Source organism: Echiichthys vipera (genome assembly GCF_963691815.1).
Source record: "Echiichthys vipera genome assembly, chromosome: 10".
NCBI classification, from domain to species: Eukaryota; Metazoa; Chordata; class Actinopteri; order Perciformes; family Trachinidae; genus Echiichthys; species Echiichthys vipera.
Window position 1 is genome coordinate 20,026,364 of NC_139835.1, and position 24,409 is coordinate 20,050,772.

At 39.9% G+C, this 24,409-nt stretch overlaps 1 protein-coding gene across 4 annotated transcripts in view; it reads right to left on the reverse strand.

The window, feature by feature from the left end:
• Positions 1-1,524: 1,524 nt before the first annotated feature.
• The window catches only part of mid1 (midline 1), a 30,067-nt gene continuing 7,182 nt past the window's right edge, over positions 1,525-24,409 (reverse strand). The window contains exons 1-11 of one of the 4 annotated variants that reach the window (XM_083921353.1): positions 23,130-23,299; positions 14,593-15,308; positions 12,564-12,626; positions 8,281-8,376; positions 7,680-7,787; positions 6,389-6,537; positions 6,154-6,281; positions 5,310-5,453; positions 4,578-4,739; positions 4,282-4,489; positions 1,525-3,491 (exon numbers count right to left, since the gene is read on the reverse strand). In XM_083921353.1, the coding sequence (XP_083777479.1) occupies positions 3,143-3,491; positions 4,282-4,489; positions 4,578-4,739; positions 5,310-5,453; positions 6,154-6,281; positions 6,389-6,537; positions 7,680-7,787; positions 8,281-8,376; positions 12,564-12,626; positions 14,593-15,258 (2,073 nt within the window). In that variant the 5' untranslated portion in view covers positions 15,259-15,308; positions 23,130-23,299 and the 3' untranslated portion in view covers positions 1,525-3,142. Of the gene's footprint in view, positions 3,492-4,281; positions 4,490-4,577; positions 4,740-5,309; positions 5,454-6,153; positions 6,282-6,388; positions 6,538-7,679; positions 7,788-8,280; positions 8,377-12,563; positions 12,627-14,592; positions 15,309-16,939; positions 17,169-23,129; positions 23,300-24,409 lie in introns of those variants that run through there. The other 3 variants (XM_083921354.1, XM_083921352.1, XM_083921355.1) reach the window with 3 other exon arrangements.

Consider the following 24,409-nt stretch of genomic DNA (forward strand, 5'->3'; position numbering starts at 1 on the left):
GCGCAGGCTGATCTCTTGACACACTCGGCAAAAAACCTGGCAACCTGACTGCTGGAATTATTTTTTGTTGTTGCGATTACGATCTTGAGACACTAGATGGACACTAAAATGTTCTTTATGTTTCACGTAAAGCTTTTTGAATGAACTTGTTCTTGAAAGGTGCTATATAAATAAACTTTCCTGGCTTTGCCTTTAATTATTAGTATTATAATTGTTATGTATGTGTGTTATGTTTTGGCTTCAACCAAGCCCCTACCACAGCGACTTCCTGGTTGATCTAATATGGAAGTGCCTAACACTGCAATTCTCTCAGTGTCCACTAGGAGCAGGTTGCATAATAGAGCAATTTCTCATTGACTCCCATGTTAAAAAGGCCGTTTTTACAGCATAATTAAACCTGTTTAAGGCCTAGTAAAAAATATATTCTAGTCTGTATGTTTAGGTCATATCTTCATCTCCAACATTAAAGTTTTTTTTTTTTTTTTTTGCCAGGTCAGTTTTTATTTTATTGGAGGTTAAAGTTTATGAATAGTTAGGGGTGCAGCCTCTTGAGTGACAGCTAGCCGCTGGCCCTCACTTCTCCTCTGAGGTATATGTCAGCCAGATAGACGTATGTCCCTCCCCCCAACGTCACATACATGTCCTTTTTCAGTAAGAGGAAATAAGACGGAGTCAAAGTCCGACAAGATGGCGGTTCCCGTAGGCTAGGACGATTGGAGTTGAAGTTGAGAGAACGGACCTCGGTGTGTATGCTACGTCCATTTTTTGTACAGCCTATGGCTTCAACACATTCAAATCAAATCAGTCACTTCATCACCTCTGATGAACTGTCCATGCGTTTAACAGTTTTAATAAAATAACATGTTGGAACAAAATTTGGCTGTAATTATTTATATAATCTTATATATTAGGCTATATCTTGATAAGTAATTGAATTATTGACACATTCGTTTTACTCTGATTTGTCCTGATCAACTTGCTATTTATTCTGTATTCACCTTGAGTTTGCATCAGATATCAGATATCACCTGGACGACACAGAATGTTGCAACATTCATTATTTCTGTTTTGCACCATGGACCAGTGAAACGCATCTCATCCTTCAATGTAACCTACTGCATACTGTAGGATACAGATGGAAGGTAGTAAAGTCTCTCTTATCTTATCTTAGTGTATCTGAAGCAGACTATAGCATTATTACAACGCTAAAGCCACGAGACAAATAGACCGATGTGATAGATGTAATTTGTGGGTGAGACAGATATAGCCTCTAGCAGCACAATCGTTTGTCACAGAAAATACAAATCCAGCAGGGGGAGCCGCGGGGCACAGTTATTGTTCATTTTGTCTGCAAACTGGTTTCTGGTTGTAAGTGCTGCAGTCACACAAAGACAATATGTCAAACACGCAGAGCCTTATCTTTAATGTGTGGCAACTCTGCAATGTCCTCTTTGTTTAGGCATTTAGAAGATAAAGCACAGAAGAACACATTTTTTTTGTTGTTTTTTAATCTTATGTGCTAATATGCATAGGTTACAAAAGGAAGGATTTTACAGAGGGAATCTCTTTTTATCACTCCATAGAAAAGCAAATACTGTAAGCCATACAAAAAAGCCATGTATTTAGAAATAAAATTTCATAAAAATCAGGCAATGGATGACATACCAGCAAACCCCCCTGTAAGGACCTATAGATAGGAATAAATCCGGAAAGTTTGGTGTATGTAAGTGCTATTGGCGTGGATATTTCTGTCTCAGAGTATAAGTAGAACCTAATTTTGAGAAAACGGCCTTTAAAGAGCTAAAACGGTTATCAAAACCAGAACTATGTAGCGATCAATACACAAATGGCTTTCAGCATTTCCTGAGAAACTAAAGTGTACTCATTTCTTAAAATTCAACAAAATCCTGGTGGCATGACATGGGGGAGGTAGTGTTCACGTAGTGCAGCTCTGTCTGCAGGGTGTCTCACGGGGAGGTCACTCAGAGTTCAGGTTTTTCTCTGCTCTTGTCTACTTTAGTTGATAGGGGATGCTTCAGAATCCAAGCCACATTACTCAACAACAAAAAGAGATGTCAGAGCAAATCTTGTCAAAAGTTGTATTTTGGCTCAGTGTGCGTCAGAGTGAGCGGTGGTGTTGTTTTCTTTTCACTGTGGTGTTGTGAGAGCTTGTTCAAGCTTTAATGAGAGATCAAGTATAAATGAGTGTAAACAACAAGTGTACAGTATATTAAATCATCATCATACTGGGACACATTTTGAGCATGCTGTACATTTTTAAACAAGGAGGATAAATCACACAGGAAATCAAATTAAGTCACTTTTATTACATCTTGTCAGAGAGAAACTTAACTGAAAATTGTGAAAAAAAAGATTATGCTGAACTTTACTCACACATTTACAGGCAATAAATATTTGAAAATTGCTGAAATACCTGATTTTAATTTTGTGTGAAACTGTTGTTTATTTGTGTTATCTGATCTATTTAAGTGCTTTTTCCTTACAAAAAAACGACAAGGAAACATTTGCATTACGGTACAAGTCGCATAGAAGTAGATTTTATAGTGACAACTTCTCAAAGTGCTATGACTTAAAAAATCTTTCAAAACATAACATTTAAAATAAACAATAATACAACCTCCAGAAACATAAGAGTCAGAGAGTCAGCTTGTCCTTAAGGGTTTGAATGAATGGAAAAACGTGGAATATCCATCCATTCATCTTCAACCGCTTGTCCCTATCGAGGTCGCGGGGGGACTGCAGCCGATCCCAGCTGACATCAGGCGTGAGGCAGGGTATACCCTGGACAGGACGCCAGTCTATCAAGCTTGGAATATGACTTTACAAAATTAAACGATTCTGGAGCCAATCTGAAAATAAATTTCAAACTCTAAGCAAACCCTTAAAACCATCCAGCAGTGTTATGTACATACATGTGCAAAGCAAAGAAATAAATCTACAGATGCTTGTAAATCATTTCTTAAAAAATCCCAATGAATTTCAACATAGACCTGATTAGGAATGTACACCTGGGCATTTAATTGCATCTCGTTCGGTTACTGTTTTATTTTGTAAACAGTATGTGGGCGTCACAGTCAATAAGGTCTACCAAACACCCAACAATCCAACAGGATCAATTTAGTCAGTTGTTGTAGTCTGTCCCCTCTAAGTGATCTGGGATGGGCAGTCCAGTGAGGACTGTCACACACCTGTTCCACACGTTGAACACGGGGCAGACAGGCTGAGCAAAGGCGATGTCAAATGTATGCAAGTGCTGAGAGCCGACGGCATCATAGAAAGACAGAGATCCAGAGTCATAGTCCAACAACACTCCCAGACGGCGCAGGTGGGGTGTAGGCTCGATAGGCATCTCCTTACTGTTGTGACGCACCACCCACGAGTTGTTGCATCGAGACAGTACCCAGGAGGCAGAGTTTTTGCCTACCCACTCATGTTTTGGTGCTGACTTGTATGCGATGCCCACTGCAAACCTGCATGCGGGGGAATGGGAAAAAACAGACGTTTCATAAATACAAGTACATTTCTAGCATTGTAAAGCTGAAACATTATCGACAAATAGACAAGACCACAGCCATGCTAGAGGCTCTTTGAGGCTGTAGTTATGCACAGTGGTGCTTTGAGCTAAATGCTATGCTGTGCTGTGCTATGGCAATGTTAACATGCTGCTGTGTAGCAGGTATAATGCTTACCATATTCACCATTTTAGTTTAGCGTGTTTGCATGTTAACATTTGCTAATTAGAAATAAACACACAGTAAAGCTGAGGGTGATGGTAATTCCCTTATTCAGGTGTTTGGTCATAAACCAGAAAGAGTTTGACTCTTCAAACGTATTCTGTGGTGAACATGAATGTCTGGACAAAATTTTATGATAATTGCAAGTGGTGCAAGTCAGAGGGTTACTAGACTTACTAGCATTCATCCTACAAAAAGGCCATGCATGTCTGCATAAATATTCAGGGAGAAAAACAAACAAAGAATTATTATATTCTTCTTTGTTAAACCTCACAGGGGACTTGATGGCAATAAAGCTGGAGGCAGATCTAACTGATAAAAATGTCGCACAGCAACAGTAAATATTATGGTAGCAAAGAACACAAATCCTACATTTTGCCATGTGCATCATATCATGGCAATCCATTCAGTTCTCCAATAATACAATAATAACCCCTTGAGCTGTTTCAGTCTGGACCAAAGTGGTAGACCAAATGACAGACATATATTGCCAAGAGCCACACTGAAAACAGGTAAATGTTTTTACCATGTGCTTCCTCCTATCAGAGCCTCCCAATAATGGCGGCCGCTGTCGATGTAGACATTTCCTGTGACACCGTAGCTGCTGTGGCTGGAGAAGCGGTCCTGACTGTGGCTCTTCTTGGATGAAGTCTCGTCCCTCTCCACCGTCAGATTGTCATGGGACAACCTCAGCTTCCGGTGAGCCGACTTTGGGTCCAACTTGAATGGTTGACCTTATAGAAAGGGCGAAATAAATATTGGTTTCTAACATGTATTACAATTCTCAAGGAAACTGAATTATAGAATAAAGTCTTGACATACTGTTGGTCTTGAGTTTCCCTGGTTCGCTGCTGCGGTTTCCGGCCTGGTTTATGGCCTTCACTATGAAAATGTACTTGGTGCCACACTGGAGTCCATGCACAGTGTAGTGATTCTGCTTGATGTTTGGAACAATCATCCAGCTCTCAGCAGAGTTACACAAACCTGCAGCCAGAGAGACAGAGAGTCACTGACAAAGAACAAACCAATTAATCATGAAAAATCATGTTCTTTTAGACCCTCATTCAATCAAGAAGTGGCACAATATAGTGAAATTGTATGCAGCGTTTAAATCAATAGCTGCTATTTTTGACTCATCAGTCACATTACCACTCATCCAAGTGTGCTAGAGGACTGAGGCAGATGGGAATAAATTGCTTGACTGAGCATGCTGTGACCTTGTTAGGGCAATCAATTCAAACTATGCTGCCGGTTTCAACCCTGTGATAATATCAAGCTGTACATGTACATCTGGATGTAAATCCAGTCTGACTGAGCTATTATTTTTTCCAAAATACACTGCAAAAACTGCAATGTATTTTGATACATCTCATTGCCCATAAAAGCCAGGACAGAGCTCTCCTGCTATTCTGCTACAATACAAAACTATGTTTGGATATTGTAACAGAGCCCCAAACAATTTAAAGTCCTTGAGTGAAATCCCTTTCAAATTCCTCAATCATTGTCGTGCCCACCACGAAACATTACAGTGCAGAGAGCTGCATATAGACTTACTGACAACATTAGAGTGGCTGGTGAAGATGGCGTACTGAAGTTCATATGATACAACAGAGAATTCATCGTCTGATGTCCAGTGAACTGTGATCGTGTCGTATGAAGCTGTACATAATTCCTCACGGATTGTTGGTGGATTTGGTGCTGCAATTGAAAAACAAAAGACAAATGTTCTATTTTCTTTGAAAGTAATGGAATCTGAGTGGATTCTATTCTGCACAACAACAACAAAAAACCTCACAATACGTTGCAGAGACCAGTGGTGGTAAATAGCACCATCCATTTGTGTCTTTTTATTCTGAAGTGTAATTAAGCTAGTGTGCCGTTCCCCCAGCTATTACAGCTACAGCCCCCATGCAGAGTTAAACACATGCTGTACAATGGGAACAGTGCCTTAGAAATCCAACCTGTTTCATTTGGCAGACAATAAAGCTTAACTCTAGCCTGACAGTTTGTGAGCTTTTTAGTTTTCTGTCACTCACAGGCACATAGTTGAAATTGAAAGTCCCTGCTTCTTCTATCCATGCAAAAACCTTTTGAACTGTGTGAATGTGTAATTAAAGGTCCCATTTTGAAAAAAGTAATATTTCCATGATCCTTTTTTATTCTAAAGCAGGTGGAGGTGCTATATAAATACTGAGAAAGTTTCAAAACACTCAATCAACAGAGAAATGAACACAGCCTGTATTTAACTGTGCCTTTAAACGAGCCGTCAGGACTAGGACCTCAAGTATGAACCTGAAAATGAGCATATTATGAAACCTTTAAATACACGGTAATTATAGTGTGATTTGTGACAAAAAATAAATAATATTGTGTGCTTTACCTGCAAGCACTCACTCACCTGTGAGGTAATCCAAGCTTTCTAGCATTTTCTTCTCCCTTGTGAAGTCCAAAGCAAAAGTATCAAAGGTGTCATTTAGGTTCATTTCTGGTAACAGGATCTGGGAGGAGGCCGTTGCCATAGAAACTCTGTAATAAAGAATCATATTATTAGATAGGTTAGATTAGGTGACAGTTTCATACCCCATATACTGTATGTTGTTCGTTGATAGTGTCTGCTTTCTCTGTTCCCTCACCTCTCACAGGTGCTTTTAGCTGTTTGGAGGAAACGAGTGTGATCCGTCTCCTTGAGAGTTTGGTCGGCCTGAGTGATGAGGGAGGAGGACCTCTCGATGCACTGCTTGCAGCTGGCTATCTGCTGGGCTAGTTTTCTCAGTCGCACAGACTGGGGGGAAATAAATGAAAAAAAAAATGTTGATAGATGGAAATCTTGGTAAATAACTAACCAATGTCCCACTTGCTCTATGAGGCGCCAACCTGCCAGATGCTGGATTTTATTTTACCTCGCCAATTACAAAATATTACTGGGAAAATCTGATTTACACGTTTGACAATTTGATTTTTCAGTTGTGCAATAAGAAGACTGTGAGCTACAACCTGTTCCCAGAGCTGTGTAGTTATGAAACATCCCCCATAACACTGTCAAAGTAACCGGACTCTCCTATCCCACATCTGTGCCTCTTTGGCTTAGTGGTTGAGAGCAACCTCGTAACCTGACATGAGGCACGGGGTGAGGAAGGAAAGAGTCCTCCTCCAGAGAGGGCCATCACAGGAAGGAGGGCTGACCTTACTCTGACACTGAGCATGGCACAGCATGCCACTGCCTCTCTAATGGCATCTAACATGGGAAAAGAACGGGAAACTATTCAAGAGGCACAGAATAAGCACATGAAATGTATGATGCCAGGAATGCATTCATGCCATTTAGGTTATCCAAACCAAAAAGAAGATATACCTTCAGAACCGCAATAAATGACATTAAATAAACCAGGTTTTTCAAAGATCGGCAGGAAATTATTTTGAGAAAAATTGCATGCTTAGTTCTGTAAAATTAAATTAATAAAAGTGAGGAACAAACTGGGGCCAATTCAGTACATGATAGACTGTCATGTAACAGTAGCACAAGTAGAGGAAAGATATAATAAAGTCAATGAAATTGCTTCAGTAATGCCAGTTATACAGTGTGCACAGAAGTTTGCTTACAGTATAAGTTTCTGTTCATATCAGACAATGTAAGGCTGTAGGAGTGTTTGCTTATGCTTTAAAATGTTTTATTTGTAAGAAGAAAGATGTGTTCTTTAAATAAACTGCTGTTTGTGTTATTGATTCGTTTAAGGTGGCACAGTCTCACTTTAAAAAGTTGTATTGCCCAACAACAGTGATTTGTCTTCTAATAAAAACAACATGCTCAGGTGTTGAGTTTTATGCTAGCTTGTAAGCTGCGTGGGGAGGCAAGGTTATCAACACTCACAAGGTGATAAACAAACAAACAAAGGTTATCAAGACACAAAAGGTGATAAACAGTACCTTTCCCTCCTTTATCTTGGTAGCAATGATTTGTCTTCGCTGCTGTATGATGTTAATCAGCAGGTCAGACTCCTCCAGCAGCTTGTTTTCTTGCCGCGACGCATTTACCTACACAGGATGGAAGCATAAATATGAGACAGTCAGTGTTTCTGTATTTGCTTTGACTTAATGTTTTGCTGCACAATTGCAGGTCGGAAAATTCATTAATGTTGAACCCTGTGTGACAGGTGGCCACATTAGAGGGTAGTTGTGCCTTGTTCTTATGTCCTTGTGCACAATGTCCCAAACACATGCATGGTGATGAACATGTACACAATATGGTGTTGTTTCATTTCATGTACTTTTTAAGAATTCACCTAATATCTACTGCATGTGTTTATTTTGAAATGCCTTGCATACATATTTAATCGCAATATACTCTACTTGCGGCAAACTGCATGCGTATAAGACTAATGAGCACTTAATCTTGTTGACATGATGAAAAGCCACTCCCAGATAGAGTAATTCATCACTGTGTTAATAATTGAATGAATTGTTGCCCATGACAGGCCACAGAAGTAAGAAGGCTCCACCTGAAAGCGAACAGATAAACAAGCCTCACCTCCACATGTTGGCAGGTTTGAATGAGCTTGCCCATCAGACTTTCCAACTCACTGGTCCTCTTGATTAGACTGCTGAGGTTGGAATCCAAAGCTTGCTGCAAAAAAAAAAAATCAGTATTTCATTACACACTGTCCCCCTCATCAATCTGTAAACAGCTGAATCCATCTTGGAGGAGAGTTAGGTGAATGGGAACATAAGGAGCGTATCTGGCTGGAGTGTAATGGGCACAGGGGAGGACACACAAGGCTTCCAATGGATATGACTGGCCATGTTTGGGCTCCGATCGTCCTCCCTGTGCGCTAGAGATTCCATCATACTGCCTGCTGGGGCCACGGAGCTTAGCAGAGCATCTGCCTGTGATTTGGACAACTAAACCCTGGCTGTGTTAATCACTGACTCAGATCAAAGACTTGTGTTTCAAGCTTAATTTCTTACTGTAATTGGGTAGCATGATGACTGTGTGCTGTGGTAGTAGCACATCATGCATCATTCTTCTTAAATAGAAAATGTATGCGTAATACTGTGCTATCAATTAATTCAATGAATACAAAAGCGTATTCACACCAAAAACAGGGGTCCGGAACAAGCTGTAACTCAAAAGTTGATTGACAAGTGTTTTAATACATCCCAGCCAATAATGTGTAAAGCTACAAGAAGCCCATGTTTTTAGTTGACTCAGATAAAAAAAATGAAAAATATTTGTATTAATTATGGATTCACCAATCCCACTTTTTTCGGCCGATACAGAGTACTGCAGTAGAAGTGACTGGGATTATTATTTTTTTGTAAAGCATCAGACTTTCCTTAAACATTGCTTTCTTAACTTTGTAAAACAAAATGTAATAAATACACTTTCTTTTTTTGAAGATAAATAAATACACACATTGATATATTTCCTGAATTCTTATTTATTATTAAAAACAATAAATCATGCACCAGCAACTTGGTTAAACGATTTTCCAGTGTAAATCTTTTAAATGCAGCAACAGAAATAGGAATTCAAAATACAGTATATAATGTATAAACATAGAACTGAATTGAATGGTTTGGCCCTATTGTCACTGACACATGATCCAGCTATTAGCTGATACCGGCAGTATCTGAACGGTATCCTTTATCAGTATGGGATCGGTTTATCCCTAGGTTTAACCTATTATTGAAAGTCTTAATCTTAATTAATTCATGTTTGATTAGTTCAAATTGTAAAATGTATGAAACTACAATATGGATTAGATATTCAATCCATCTCCATATGTTGAGGGCACAAACATAAAACTTTCCCCTTCAAACCTTTCAAAATACAAAAAGAAGAGAACAAACTGTTAAGAGAAGCCTTTAAAAATCCAAGGCTTGTGGCAAATAGCATTTGTGCGTAGATCTCTTTCATGTCCGACGTCTCTCTCACATTGTGATTTCATAAGGTGGGAGCGTCCCTGTGTGCTAAAATAGCCACGGCTTTATTTAACCGCTCTCACAAATATGACTTATTTATATGGAAGAGAAGGTGAAGAAAGCCTTTTCAGATGCTGACTTGAAGGTACAGGTGAGGCGAGTTCAAAACTTTTAAAGTGGACTTACGAAACTATCAAACTGATGTTTAATATAGCCAAACGAATACGGTTGAAACTCTCCCCCAACAATGTTGTTGTCTGAATATATAACAAGTATCACATAAAGCCAAACAGAGAGAGGAAGAGGAAATGGAAAAGGCGAAAAGCGCAAGAAACATTTTAGTGTAATGTATTTCTTAAATATGCCTAAGTACAGCTTCTCCTGCAACATTAATACTGTATGTGTTCATATGGCTCTCTCTCATGGCTCTATCTCTTCTAGAGTCATTTAAAGCTGATGAGAGGAAAGAATAGCAGCTTCCCTTTGTATGTGAAAGCTTCTGGTCCCACACCTTTGCTTTTGGCCAATCTCTCTTCCTTCCTCTCACAGTTCTGACAGGTCACTGACAGGACTTGGAGTTTTATCCTGTGTCAACATCAGAAATTGTATCCATTGTCAGAGTTTGCCACTTCATCCTGTGAACACCACAGGCCCTGTTACACATCTGTGATTTTTACTTATCTGAGGGCTGTTTAAGCTTTAATTGAATCAGGAACACACCATAGTGTAAGTGTGTTATTCAAGTGTGTAAATATACATTGTTATCTAGGATCTATTAACTCAACACTCTCAATGCACTTGTACTTTTTATGCACATTAAAGGTACAATTGAATAGTTTGACCTGCTGGATTGTATTTCCAAATATAAGTCGGTTTTATAAACATTTATCATCTAAACGTACCTTAACCTTTACTGTATATTCTCTAGTGATAGACTATGCAGGACATTTTCACAGTCCCAGTAGGAAAAAGAAAGGTTAACAATGGCTGAATTCTATTTAGCTGCTTCTGTTTAGAGCGTACTCACACTGTCCTCACAGGCTCCTAGCAGGCCTACTGTGGCATGCCTTACTGGAATGCTTTAATAGAATAGAGCCATTGTTGATGTTAGAAGTAACACCTTAGCTCTACTTACTATGAAAAGTCAAAATGTTTGTTTTGAGGAGACTTCTGTTATCTAAATGTATATTTATATCCACTGCTCATCTCTGCTCTCTAGAGCCAGTGTATGGTTTGTCCATTCTGGGCTATTGTAAAACACGGTGGAAGAGCACCTGGCCTCTATGTAGATAACTAAAACACGCTGAGCTACAAACAAATGGAAACACATTACAGCATAATGCCTCATTGGGGCTCCTCTTTAATAAGATAGATGAATGCGTTTTATATGTGCAAAAGTGAGCAAGCCAAAAATAACATCATCACGTATTTTGCATAAAGCACGAAGGCTTCACAGGTTGTCAGTCATCGTCAGAAACCCGCCCTACATGAGAACAGTTGTGCTTGGCCGTCCAGGATCTGGCCGGCTGGAAATGTGTCTGAGCAGTGCCAGGGTAAATAAAACATGAGCTTGCAGATTTGTATGGTTCCTAGGCTATGGAATAGAGCCTGGGAACCATACGCTATACACTCTTAATGTTAAATGTATAATGTAATAATATTTTTCCCTTTTACATGATCTTTGAACAGAAAACAGACTGGCAAGCAGTTTTTTTCCTGAACAGGCAATGGGCAAAATCATCTTGTCCATTTCCCCATTGCATGATGGTATATTCTCCAGACTCTCATCTGACCGTAAATAGGAATACATTGATGTAAACAATGTCTGATGGATACATAATAACAAATAGAATAGCAGACCAGGATAATTTCAAATAATGCCAAAACCAGACGGAATGAATTACTGCATTACACATGCTTGCACACACACACACACACACGGCAAATGTCACAACATCCCCTTGTGTGGGAATTTCTGAGAAATGTGAAGCACTGTGGCTGTAAACATGTGTTTGGAAAAACCAGCAACTATGAACACGCTCAGCTGCATGCCACCTGGGTCCGCTCCTGCGTGCCAGAGGGGGAAAAACGATTTCTCTCTAAGATGGGAATTGCTGTTTCCTCTTCCGTCACTCGGGGCTTCTAACAATGCAGCTGAGTGCATATTTTTGAGGTCAACAAGATATAAAAACAAATGAAAACAACAGCAGATTGGTAGAATATCCCCCACTTTAAAATTATATCAAGCAACAGAGGATATTTTAGGGGAGGAAAAACAGATCATAGCTTAGTGTAATTCTGGGGCAAAATCATCCCATAGTCTTTTTTTGGCACTTACATACATCAAATAAGCCCCCAAAACAGTTTTTCTTTTGTGTAACAACAATTAACGGAGATATACCAGAGACGCTAACAGACGGGTAATACTGATTAGCTTGGGGCAGTACGGTGAAGGTATTAAAATGGCTTCTTTAACCACTAATACTGCTCAAAATAACACCAAACCTCTGCAGTAGCATGATAAGTATTCCTACACATAAAACAAAGCACCAACAATGTGTTTGTTGGTGCTTTGAAAGACTTACCAACTGGCCCCGGTACCAGCTCCTCTCATAGTAAAGTCCATTCAAGTCAATTACCAAATGCAATTTGCTTATTAAACGATAGAACAACACACTTTCTGCTTAACTGAATAATGAAAACACAAAGCAGTATAATGAAATTCAGTCACATTAGTAACCACCAAGGCAACACTACCATGTCCCATTACTATGTGGCGGATCAGTTGCAATTATCTCGGCCCTTGAAAAGTAACATACAGATTTAGGTTTCAGGTCTATGAAATAAATCCCTCCCTGAATGTGGAATTAAAGAAATGATGCTGATCACCTGGTCTGCCTCCTGGTGTGAATGACCACGCCCCACCACACAGAGAAAGCGGCCAGGCGATTTCTGCACAATGACAGCATGATCAAACAAAGGAGACAGGTTAAGACTGGTCCCTCTGACCTATCTTTCCAAAAATGTTGAAAAAGACCGCTTGCAATCCCAGTTTCACTATAATATGACCAAGCATTGTGAAAGAGAGGAACGGGCACACAAAGGGGTTTCGAGTGTTGCTTGTGATACCCCTTCTTTTGTGAGTCATGCATGGACAATGTGAGTGTTTGTGAAAACAAAGCAGAGCCTCATTTTTATTTCATGCAGTGGATGCCATGCAACTCTCAGAATGCCCTTAGGACAAACTTTGATGGAACTGAAAAGTTGAAAACAACTGAGCTAAAAACATTGTCCTGAAGTTATTTGAGAGTATACCTCGCTTTAAATTTAGTTACATATTTGGTCAAAGCTAACATGCTATTTTACCATGTCAAAGGCTTCACAATAAAGCTCCACTGCTGCGTGATGGCCTTGTTGTATGGACCATAAAGCGATCCCCTGAGGTCGCCAGAGACATGATTGAGACCAACACTGTCTTGATAAAGCACTGACCCGCTAAGCCAAATTCTCACTCTTATGATAGAAGCTGATTCACGTCTATAATGGAAAGAATGCAGAGCTACCTTTTTATACGCTCTAGCTAACTGCATCTTCTCATGCCTTATTGATATCAGCACATCTCCTGAAGTGAGCACTTCCACTTAACCTAAAAACTGTGAAAGCAGTCTCTTGCAGTCTCTTGGGCGTCATTAAACGTAAGACTGGTGAAAAGAGTGTTTTAAAATAGAAGTGATTTAAAGGATAAGGCTGGCAATATTCTGTATTTTTTTTATTATAAGCAAATCCCCTGAAAAGACTAAAATCGGGAACCAAGCCCATAATGGATATATAAATCTTTAATTCATGCCCTAACCCATGCATGTATAGTTTTTTTTTTAATCTTTTTAAGTCAAGATACCTTCCTTAAACAACTGGGCACTGTTTTTATCAAACATTACTCAGACAAAAGAAAAAAAAATGTCATTATCAACGACACTTTCCAGCCGCGGATCTGTTATGTAGATGAGTATTCACTACAGAAGGGCAGTTTGTGTGGGATTGACTCAAAATGAACTGCAGTGCCCGTGTTCATCGCAATGCGGGCACATGTCATGGTGTGGCTCATTTATGTGTTTTTGGACAACAACAGAGGTCTGTGGCACAGATGGATAAGCTACATCAGACACAGACTTGTTAGAAAGATCAGTGGGGTTGGTTTTATCTTTTCACGGGATATGTTCACGATAAGAAAAATGCAGAATATCATCAGACAGACACACATATTATTGTAAAATCTGGATCTGATTGAGTGAGGTCCATTTGTAGCATTAGTTATTTCATATTGTTTATCAGAGGAAGTTTTCAAATATACTGTTTGTGAAGTACCTTTGTATATTTGCTAAAAGGTAATGCTTGCTTCATATTTGATGGACAGACATAACATCACATTATGCAATTTTAATTCATTTCTACTTGCAAGGCAGATTACATGGTATTTATCAAGTGACAGTGAGGAGTTGGGGTTCGATGGTGTTTTATAGAATCCATATCCAGTATCAAATTCACTTTGAGCGGGAACCAGATCCAAAATGGAACCAGCAATTGAAATCCAACCCTACAAACAATGGTTTAGCTAACTGAAACACAACTAAGGACCAATTTTACAGTAAATCTCAGATAAACTGAAATGCCTGTGCTAAAATATATTTGGTTACTTTTTATAAGCTGCTGATGAACTGGTTTATCTCAGTGTCTGTGCATGTTTCTATATAAGTAAAATTAAACTGCCCAAAGCTCACTTGTGTGCCTGTCATACTGTGATACTGTATAAGGTTAAAAAATACATAAACCAACTTCTGTGACTACAATTGTCAGAAATAGTTTTCCCCAGTGTATCCTTAATCTCCAAGCATTCCTCTAACTACAGATCATTTCTTACCTTGAGTTTGTCAAATCGGTCACTGAGGGCTGCCACATGATGGTCGCGGTGTCGGCCAACCAGCTTACACAATGCACAGATCAACTGTTCATCTGTCACACAGTACATGTTGACCTTCTCATCCTCATGCTCAAGACACATAAGCCCTCGCAGATGGGAGTCCATCAGGGGCTCGATTAGACGGTGGCTCGTGAACGGCTTCTTGTTGGGGTGGGTGGCCTTAAGACAATCGTCGCAGTAGGACACCTCACAGGTGACGCAGGTCTTCACAGCATCCTGTGGAGGGTCCTGCTCACAGAACTGACACTGCACTCTGTCACCAGGAGAAGTCATGGCTTTGCTGTCGGGGTGGGCTCGCTCACGCCGGGTCTCGTTAGGAGAATTAGGTCCGCTCAGAGAAGCCTTCTGGTAGCGATCGATGATGTTCTGTAATGTAACGTTGCGTTTGAGTCCCTCTAGGCCCCTCTGGTTGAGGGTGATGACATAGCGACAGGTTGGACACTGAAATGCGCTGATGGACTGAATTGGCTCACTGGGTGTGCAGTGTGAGACCAGGATACGATGGGCACAGTTGAAACAAAGGCTGTGAGCGCAGGGCAAGAGCAGCGGGTCCTCAAAGAGCTCCAGACAGATTGGGCAGGTCAGTTCCGACTCCAGCGTTTCCATCTTCAAGCAAGTGAGGTGGTCAGCGAAATCCAGGGAAGCTGATCAGCTATCTGTAAAGATGACACAGAAGGAGAAATGGTGACAACTATGAATAGAGTAACAGCTATTACTTTATCTTATGTGATAGTTATTGAATATTTTAGGATTTTGGACTGATGGTTTTAACTATTTTCTGACCAAACTATTCATAAAGAAAACATTAACCAGATTATTTAATGAAAATGAAGTTTACTTCAAAAAGAAAGTTGAATAAAATAAAAGGAAAAATTAAAATTCTGTCTATATATGTTATTGTAACATAATATTTATGATAATAAAACCAAAATTATTCATCTCTATCTTGAATTTCATTTGCACACTGAATATGAAAACATGGAAATAAAGAGATATCCAATTATGGAAATTAAGCAAATTGGGAAAACACAACGAGCAGGCAGGAAAATACTCAAACGAAAACAAATGTCTGCATATTATGCGTACATCAGACTGGTTTATTTGGCTGAACTTACAATGCAGCTCATTTTAATTTGGCAGAGGAACAGTCTAGTCTATCCCCATGTGTTCCTCTCTATACTGTAGTCCATAGGCCAGCAGGCCAGTGAGGACTGACAGCTCAGCCAAGCAGAAGTGTATTGGCCTGCTTGTTGGTGGCTGGGGCTCCACACTATCACACAGACACTAAGCCATTGTTCCCGGCCAGTCAGACACCCCAGCTGCGAGTGGACACACTGTGCTCACAGCGTCTCTATGTGAACTCTCTACCTCCACTCATTATGTGTGAAGAAGGCAAAAGCTCATTATCAGAACAGTCGGGCACAAGTAACCTTTTGAAGTTGTGAGGATACAGCAATTACCTCTGAGCTACAGAACGGGGTTTGTTCTTTCCATTTTATTCTAATCTTCACAGACATGCAGCTATCCCACTGCACTGTACAAGACAATTGGCGATTGTTGCACTTGTCCCCAGTGACTGTGATGCATCTGTGGGCTTTTGTTGCTTTGCTATTTGGTTCTTTAAAGACAAAGCAGCGAATGCAAGTGTCTAGAAGTTATCACGGAGGATCAAACACAACCTCTTCGCTATGCAAACCCTTCAGTTTTAAACAAAATATGCTAAACATCGAGCCTTTTGGCAGAGATATTGTTTAAAAGTCTGTTTCTTATCGTCCATTACCATATTCTCTTTAAAGTTTCAGATACTGAAAGTGAATACATCTTAATAATGCATATTATTAATTAATGCATATATAAGTAGCCTAAAACTAAACTAATCTCTGAAGAGTAGCCATCAAACTGTGAAACAGGGAACTACGATATTAAATGTCCAACTTTTTAAGCCATTTGTTTGACAAATTAGTTTGTTTCACTTTAACACACGAGACAACGTCATAACATTCTTAGCAAAGCAACAATATAGCAGTGACTGTCCTCGCACAGGTCCCGTCAAACAGGTTAAGTTGTTTTTTCAACCAGGATGTCCTCAATACAAAATGAATAAAGAGCTTTGTATGACACACACAATGCAAAGACTAATCCTCTGATGTCATCGCCTCTGGTATAAAATGCCCTAAAAGCTTAACATTATGGCAAAGAGCCACTGCAAACTGCATTACAGCTCCAAGTACATTACGCACTCCTGTCCTGAAAGCTCTCCCATTCATACACAATTCACTATACCCACCGATGGATTTCGCCCCACTTTGCAATGCCGAGACATTTCTGCTGAAGGAAAACTTCTGGCCTAAATTATAAAAACATATTTATGACAACAAATGCACCAGCCATACACCCAAGAATGCTGTAGAGATGGGCATCCAGATGTCACAAGTCTTCACAGCCCCAGTAATCCTGCAGCAGAGCTGTCATTAAGGAAAGAGATTGAGCAAGAGGTAGAAAGCACAACAGGAAAAGTTGCCCGACAATTCCAGGAAAGCCAGCTCCACCTACAGCTGGAGCGCTGGCCAGTACTGGAAGAAGAGAGAGAGAGAGAAAGCAGACAACAGCGAGAGAGAGAGAGAGAGAGAAAGAGAGAGAGAGAGGGAGAGAGAGAGAGAGAGAGAGAAAGGGGAGAGAGAGAGAGAGAGACAGGGAGAGAGAGAGAGATTGAGCCCCCAGCCCATGTCCTCACAGGCAGGTTAGTGTCCTCTCAGCCCTGCCCATTTAGAGAATTCAAAAGCGTCAGGATCAGTTTCAAGTTTCCTTGTGTGACCATCCCTCTCGCTTCTAGCAGCACAATGCTGTGTGGATTGGAACTTTTCTTTGCTATGTCAGGAGGGATTCAAAGAGAAAAGCTGAGGACACAAACAGAGGGCGGCAGGAGTCATCTGTAACATGGAACAGAGGCCGGCAACTCCCTCAACATCCAAAAAAAACCAAGGTGACGTTGAATAAGCAGATTACATCCTCTCTATTATCTGTGGCTCCAGATGCGTTTTAGATGTAATACGCCTCATGGGTGCCACAATTTAAAACATAAAAAACATACAGATCTATGAGTGAAACTATGGGCCTCTTGCAGCAACAATATCTTCTTATATTTTCCTTAGAAAACATAACACCAAATGTTCTTAACCATCCAATTCTGCTCTTACCCAGGTGTGCTGAATAATGAATCAAAATCTAATTTATAAATATGTATAAGTACTAAATTATATAATCTAAATGTGATTATATGATATTCATGTGTTTTTTTTTATGTTCCTCAAGTTTAAAACCTTCTTAAAACTTTATGTGGACTGTTTTATTTTCTTATCTTGGGAGGAGTGCTCTCAACCATTCATAAATAGTTCTCTTACTTAAGAGAGGAGCAAAAATAAGAAAACATTGGTAAGTCAAAGAAACCAGTGGGTACTAACAAAAAAAAGAGAACATTTGTGTGTCCATCACTTGATGCATGAGGTCCATTGTTGATCTTACAAAATCGCCATTCGACTTCCCGACAGCGACAGTTGAAAGTCACTAAACATCCTCTGTGTTTAAGCTGACAGGTAAGACTGCAAATGAAGACACCATGAAACATCATCTGCTACGTAAAAGAACCCTGTCCCAGTTGGCTCTCATGTGGGAATCACCGATGTACCATCTGTTTACCATGTGCCTTTATTTCCAGACAAACACCCGCTGTGCTTCATTTGAATCCTCTTGTCATTCAAAAGGATTCCCCTGAGTGGCTATCCTCTCTGAGAGACAGATACACACACTGTAAATATTAAAGACACGCTAAAGTTCAGACAAAGCGGTGGGTGTGTGTGCTACATTGCATGGGAGATGCACATGGGAATGTGACAGGCATTCCCGGGGTTTTTTTCTGTACGGTCTCCAACTGAGATGGAATTTAGTATCACAAGATCAGCAAGAGGAGTTGAAACTCAGTACACATAATTAAGGGGAACTAGAAATAGAAAGTTTGAAAACATGAAACTTCTGTTCATTCGTCCTCTTTTCTGCTTGCTGTTCTACCGTTGCTGCTGCCTTTCACAATCAAACACAATGTACTCACAAACAATCAGTGTATTAGGAAGCCTGCTGTGAGCATACCTCATACTGCTAGACCGTGCAGTGAATTGATATTTGATATACTCTTCTACTTGAGATTCATTTTACTAATAGGTACTGGATGAAATTCTCATTTTCATTGAAAACCATGATATAATGATGATGGTAGGATTTTTGCGAGGGTCTGTACCAAAAAAAGATTTGTTCTTAAACTGGACGTTTTATGCTTTTCCTTATTTTCTGTCATATACTGTATATATTGTTATTATGTTGGATGTTCATGCTACACATGACCAAAGTTTCAAATAATGAGGTAAACGTGTGCTAAGTCTAACCTCCCATGAGCCAATCTGCTCAGGATACAGACTGCTATCAACGCCTTCTTTCAGACGTTTTTTTCTACTTTCTCGCAGTCTGACATCAAGCCTTCACGGATTTTCAAATAAGGTCATCTGCTCCAGGAAAAACACGCCGGTTAGCTCATGAAGTACATCTTCGTACATCTCCGGTAGAATGTGCTGCTGTTCACTACATGTAGCTACATGCTAATGACAGAAAACGTTGTAATATCAGTTGCTTGTGTTGTTCATTGCGCCATAATTCCGTATCACAGTCCTGCTGCAACATGTCCGGTTGTGTAGTGTATGGCTCAGAAGGCTTTATTTGTGACTTTTGACAGTAGAAAATCCCACTATACACTCTGGCAGTCAGTCCTTTGCAGTAATACGAGACGGAAGAGCGGAGTGGAGACAAAGCCTATGGAAGGAGGCTAGGACACCAAACAAATGTCTGAGCTTTGGGGTATGACGCATGTGCAGTGGAATTGGAGCTGCCCTTTTGGAGGGTTCCAGCAGATGGCGCTAGAATTAAAGTGATGGTTTCCGCACAGGTGCTCTTTTGATGCGTTTGGGCCGTTTCTTTCTTTCTGTTTTTTTTTTACATCTTTATTAATAACACAAATCAAGTTATCTACAGTGATAAATCAGTGCAATACATATCAAGTACGACTACTTTCCAGAACATTAATCATTCCATTTTCTATGATAGAGTGCCAGCTATTGAGCCTCTTGGCAATTGTAGACCAGTTTTTACTGCACATGTGTCATATAACCCAAAGCTCAAGCAATTTTTTTTTTCTTTTGGTGACTTCACCTCTTTCTACTAGTCTTGGCGGAGACCAGAAAGTGACTGACCAATCAGAGCAGCTTTTCTGGAGGGGGGCTTAAAAGAGCTGCAACAGAGAGTCTCAGACAGAGAGGGTGCAGCAGCCATGAGCAGTATGAGAAAAATAAAGTGTTTTTTGAACATTAAAGCATGTAAACATATTCTAGTAGAAACACAAAATACATGTATGAACCTCGAAGAGAGTATAATAGGTCCCCTTTAGGTCTGTAGAATAATATATGTAGCTGCCATGCAAGGTAAAAGAGCTGGTGTTTGTGATTAAAGGACACTCTAACTCACACCCTAACCCTAACCCCCCCCCCCCATATTGATTAGCTGAGAACTGTAATGAAGCCTTTAAGACAAGACAGTCACAGAGATGTTAACATGGTGAATGTATATAATACCCAGAATCCCATATGATCTCAAAAAAAGAAAAGAAACCATCACAAAACATAAACCAATATGATGTCTTTATACTACTTTAACAGCCAGGTTTGCTATGGGAAAATAGTTTGATGAATAATCTGCACAATTGTAGATGGTAGTTTATGTTGCACAGCAGAATTGTGATTTAAAATGCTTAATGTTCAGCACTAGCAGATATGGCATGTATGAGGCATATGCTCTTTAACTATGGCTCTTTATCAAATGATGAACTTGAGCACCGACGTAACACTTGCAGTTTTATTTGATTAGAAAGTAATGGCTCATTTTAAAATGAAACAATTAGATTGCCTCAGATTGGAAGACGATTTCCTGCTCAAGCACTTTCTAATCCTTTTGGTTATGGTGTTTTATCACCTTTAATGATGGCTCCGAACCATGTATTCAGCGACCGGGAGTGTGATTGTTCTTTGTCTTCTTTCCTGGGGCAGACACCTAACATATTTATCTGTAATCCTGTCTTCACAGCGTGGCTGTGACCAATGCGTGGCCTGTTGCTGCTCCCTAAAGCAGCCAGCTCAGCAGCGGCCCACTCAGGCCTAATGTGATTTACAGCTGTGGAAGCACAAGCCAGCTGATTAAACTGACAAATCTACCTGATCTGCAGCTGCACACATTACTAAGATTAGCTGCATGAAGCCTGGCCCTGAACATATCCATTATTACTGATATTTAAAGGCTTGTGGAGGCCAAGTTCATTACGAAAACATTTAAGATGCTGTTTTTAGAACTGATGTGTCAAACAGGATTACTATAGAGAAGTATGACTGTCATATGTGCTCTCATCTGGCAAACTGATGTCAGCAGACCTAAAATTATTATGCAAGTAAAAGATGACTCAAATCAACTTTCCATTAAGAGGCTCCAGTTTCCTCCATGAGTGAGCAGGATGTTCTATAATGAAGCTTCAGATGAGGATATGGCACTGGAAATCTATAGGACTAATGCATGTAATGTTTGTACTGGAGCTAATGAGTTTTAAACAGACTGAGAGCTTGAAATGGAGGTCTAAAGGTGAGCTGAACTCGTTTTTTCCAGCTTTCTTTTCATTTCTTACTGTCTGTCTTTACAGGTCATCCTGGTCCGCATCACCGGCGACAAACTCTCATTTCCTCCCCGCGGCTTGGCAGGTGGCATCGGCGGGAAAACACTGCATCCTTTCCACAACCACAGGAACTTAACAGAATGTGACTTTCCCATGCAGCATGCGGCCGCAGCCTGGTGCTCATTAGTCCGCTTGCAAGAAATGTGTCACTGAGCCCCAAAAAGTACCGTGAGGAGGCAGGTTCGTTAACATCAAAAGGCACAAAGCGCTTCTTAACACATTTATCCATCTTACCTCGTGTGTGAATAAGCGATTTGTAAACGCCATACGACAATAATGATGTTTTATTGCCGGGGAAGACATTCAAAGAGCTAGTAGCGACATCGTGTGGCTGATTTATAAAATGCAGCGAACACGTTTACCTGTCCTTGCATTTGGCCGACTATAACTATAGTATATACTATAGTACTATAACTATAGTTAAAAAAAAGTTGCATTTTTCTTAGTTTCATTACAGCCCACTATTGTATATTTATCACAATTCTACAAGCAAACAAATTGCAACAACAACAAATAGTCTAATATAATAAAATGAGACACAGCAAACACGTGTATCCCCCCTTCTTCAAAGGACATTTCTAGCCATTTAAAAAAAAAAAATTATGATTGAAAAAAATCATATTTGATTTTGCCTAATATACTATTCTATATTCCGTCCACATCTACAGACTATAATGATAATTCTAATAATAATAATAATGATTCTAATAATGATAATATGGTGCTAATAATAAAATGAATCTACCTCACTCAAAGATGTCACCTTAACTAAATCCAATGCAGCTGTTCTTTATAAAGACCTCCACGCGTTGCCATGGTGACAGCTTGCTATCTATTTGTCACTCTTGTGATCAAAGGTGGCACACTCTGGTGGGAAGATGTCGAACATTCCTCCTCTCAGGAACAAGATAAGTTACTAATTAATAAGGGAAAGCACAGATCCAGCAGCAATGTCCCAGTTTTACTCTTCATTAGCTTTATGTAAAATGACTCCTATGCATGTAGGCCTGTCACAAACTGTGTCCAGATGTACTGCCAGAGCATATATGGATGTGGCAGGGGAGAAAAATCTCCATCTTTTATGTTATCCGTGGAGTAAATGGCATTTTGTAGGTCATGAGGCTACCAGATTAAGGATGAAAGGTTTGGTTTATCTGCCTCAGTGCTGCAGAAGATCTCTCTGTTTGAGTAAAAGGTAATAAAAAAAAACTTTTATGATGACTGAGTAAAGGAAGGAGATCCAGAAATAGTATTTCAAGGTACACTCAAGTGATTGCTCTCATAAATTATATTATATCCTTTTAGATGGACCCTTTGCAGATGCATATATTTTAAGGAATTCTACAAAGCGTTCACTGAGTGAATAGCTGTTTTGACAGTGGAAACTTAGTAACTCCCACTCTCTTTGACGCCTTTTAATCACAAAATTCCCCTTGGCCTTCTTACTTAGTCATCTTCTCCCTCAAGTATTATCCACAGTTGAAAACATGAAGGAATCTGTGAACACAACAGGGCTAAACAACCGGCTCTGTCACAGATCTCTGCCTGGAGGCTTGGAAACATATGATGACTCAATGCTTTGGTTGCAAAACATAGAGTTGCAGTAACATATAATATAGACAGAGAGAAAGACAGCGTTATGAATGACACTCTGACTTACCCGCCACATGATTATATCCAAGAGAGGGAAGAGCCACGTTTAAAGTCAGTCAGTGTTAAATAGATTGCAGTGGTCTCTCCGACCCTCTGTGAGTTTCTGACCCTCTAACTGTATTCTCTAAGCCCACTTTAAAGCAGTTGAAGGATTGAAACTTTCCACCCTCTTCTCTCCTCTCACTGAGGACTATACCTCTCCCATCAACACACAGTGGGCTGCAAATTGTTGCATAGGCCAATCACATGAAAGGGGCAGGACTTCTTCTGGTTTGGTCTATCACTGGAGGCTATCAGAGGATGGAGTGTTGCCATAACTCTCAACAAAGCTTTTTTTGTCATCCTCAAGTAAACTTAATCCAAATAAGCTGCATAACATTCAGTGTTGTATTCTCTCTTGATTTTTGCATAATCAGCGTGATGATATTTACAAGTGATATCAACCATGTTCGGGCAAACTTTGGACTACTACTTCCATACAGCCAAATGAAATAGTGTATAAGTAAACACAGTAATCAATGACAATCACACTCTACAGGAAGGATAGTGACGCTTTGTGTCAATCAATGTCCCACTTCACATGCTAACATGGATGAAGAAATATATTCTCACACAACCATACTCTGCTGGCAGTTGTCGCACTCATTAGCACAGATGGTGACTGATCAAGCAAACCACATTTAGTTGGGAACCTATGTTCAGCAACCTTATTTCTCAAAGCAATTACACCCCTTTTGTTTTTCCATGTGAATATATTCACTGAAATGCAAACACACAGGAATGTGTTGTGGTTTGCAACAGTTGACTTAGATAGTGTTGAAAGTTGTCTCAGATTGTTGGCATCTGGTCACTGGCTCTTTGGCTACGTGGAAAATGTTCCCAGCACAAACATGTGCTGACTGACACGGCTGGCATCCAAACAGCGTTGCCGATCGCATGAAAGATTGATCAGTTTCTCAGCTCTGGATCTGAGCTCACTATTTAAAGATGGGATTTGAAGTATTTAGTTAAAAAGATATTACCTCAAATGACCTTGTCAGCAACACCGCGTTGGTGATTTTGAGATGGTATCTCTGTGTAAAGCAAATGTTTATGTTATGTGGTAAAACCACAGTACATAAGGCATGAATTGATTTGGATTAGAGGTAATCCTGAACGCCTGCCAGGCCTCCTTGTGTTTCAGTTTAGCCTGCAGGGTTCAATGAAGTATAAAAAGAAATGTGGGAGCAACAAAAACAACTTAGGTTTGAAGGTAAGGCAGATAATGACTTGAAGTAACATGAACGT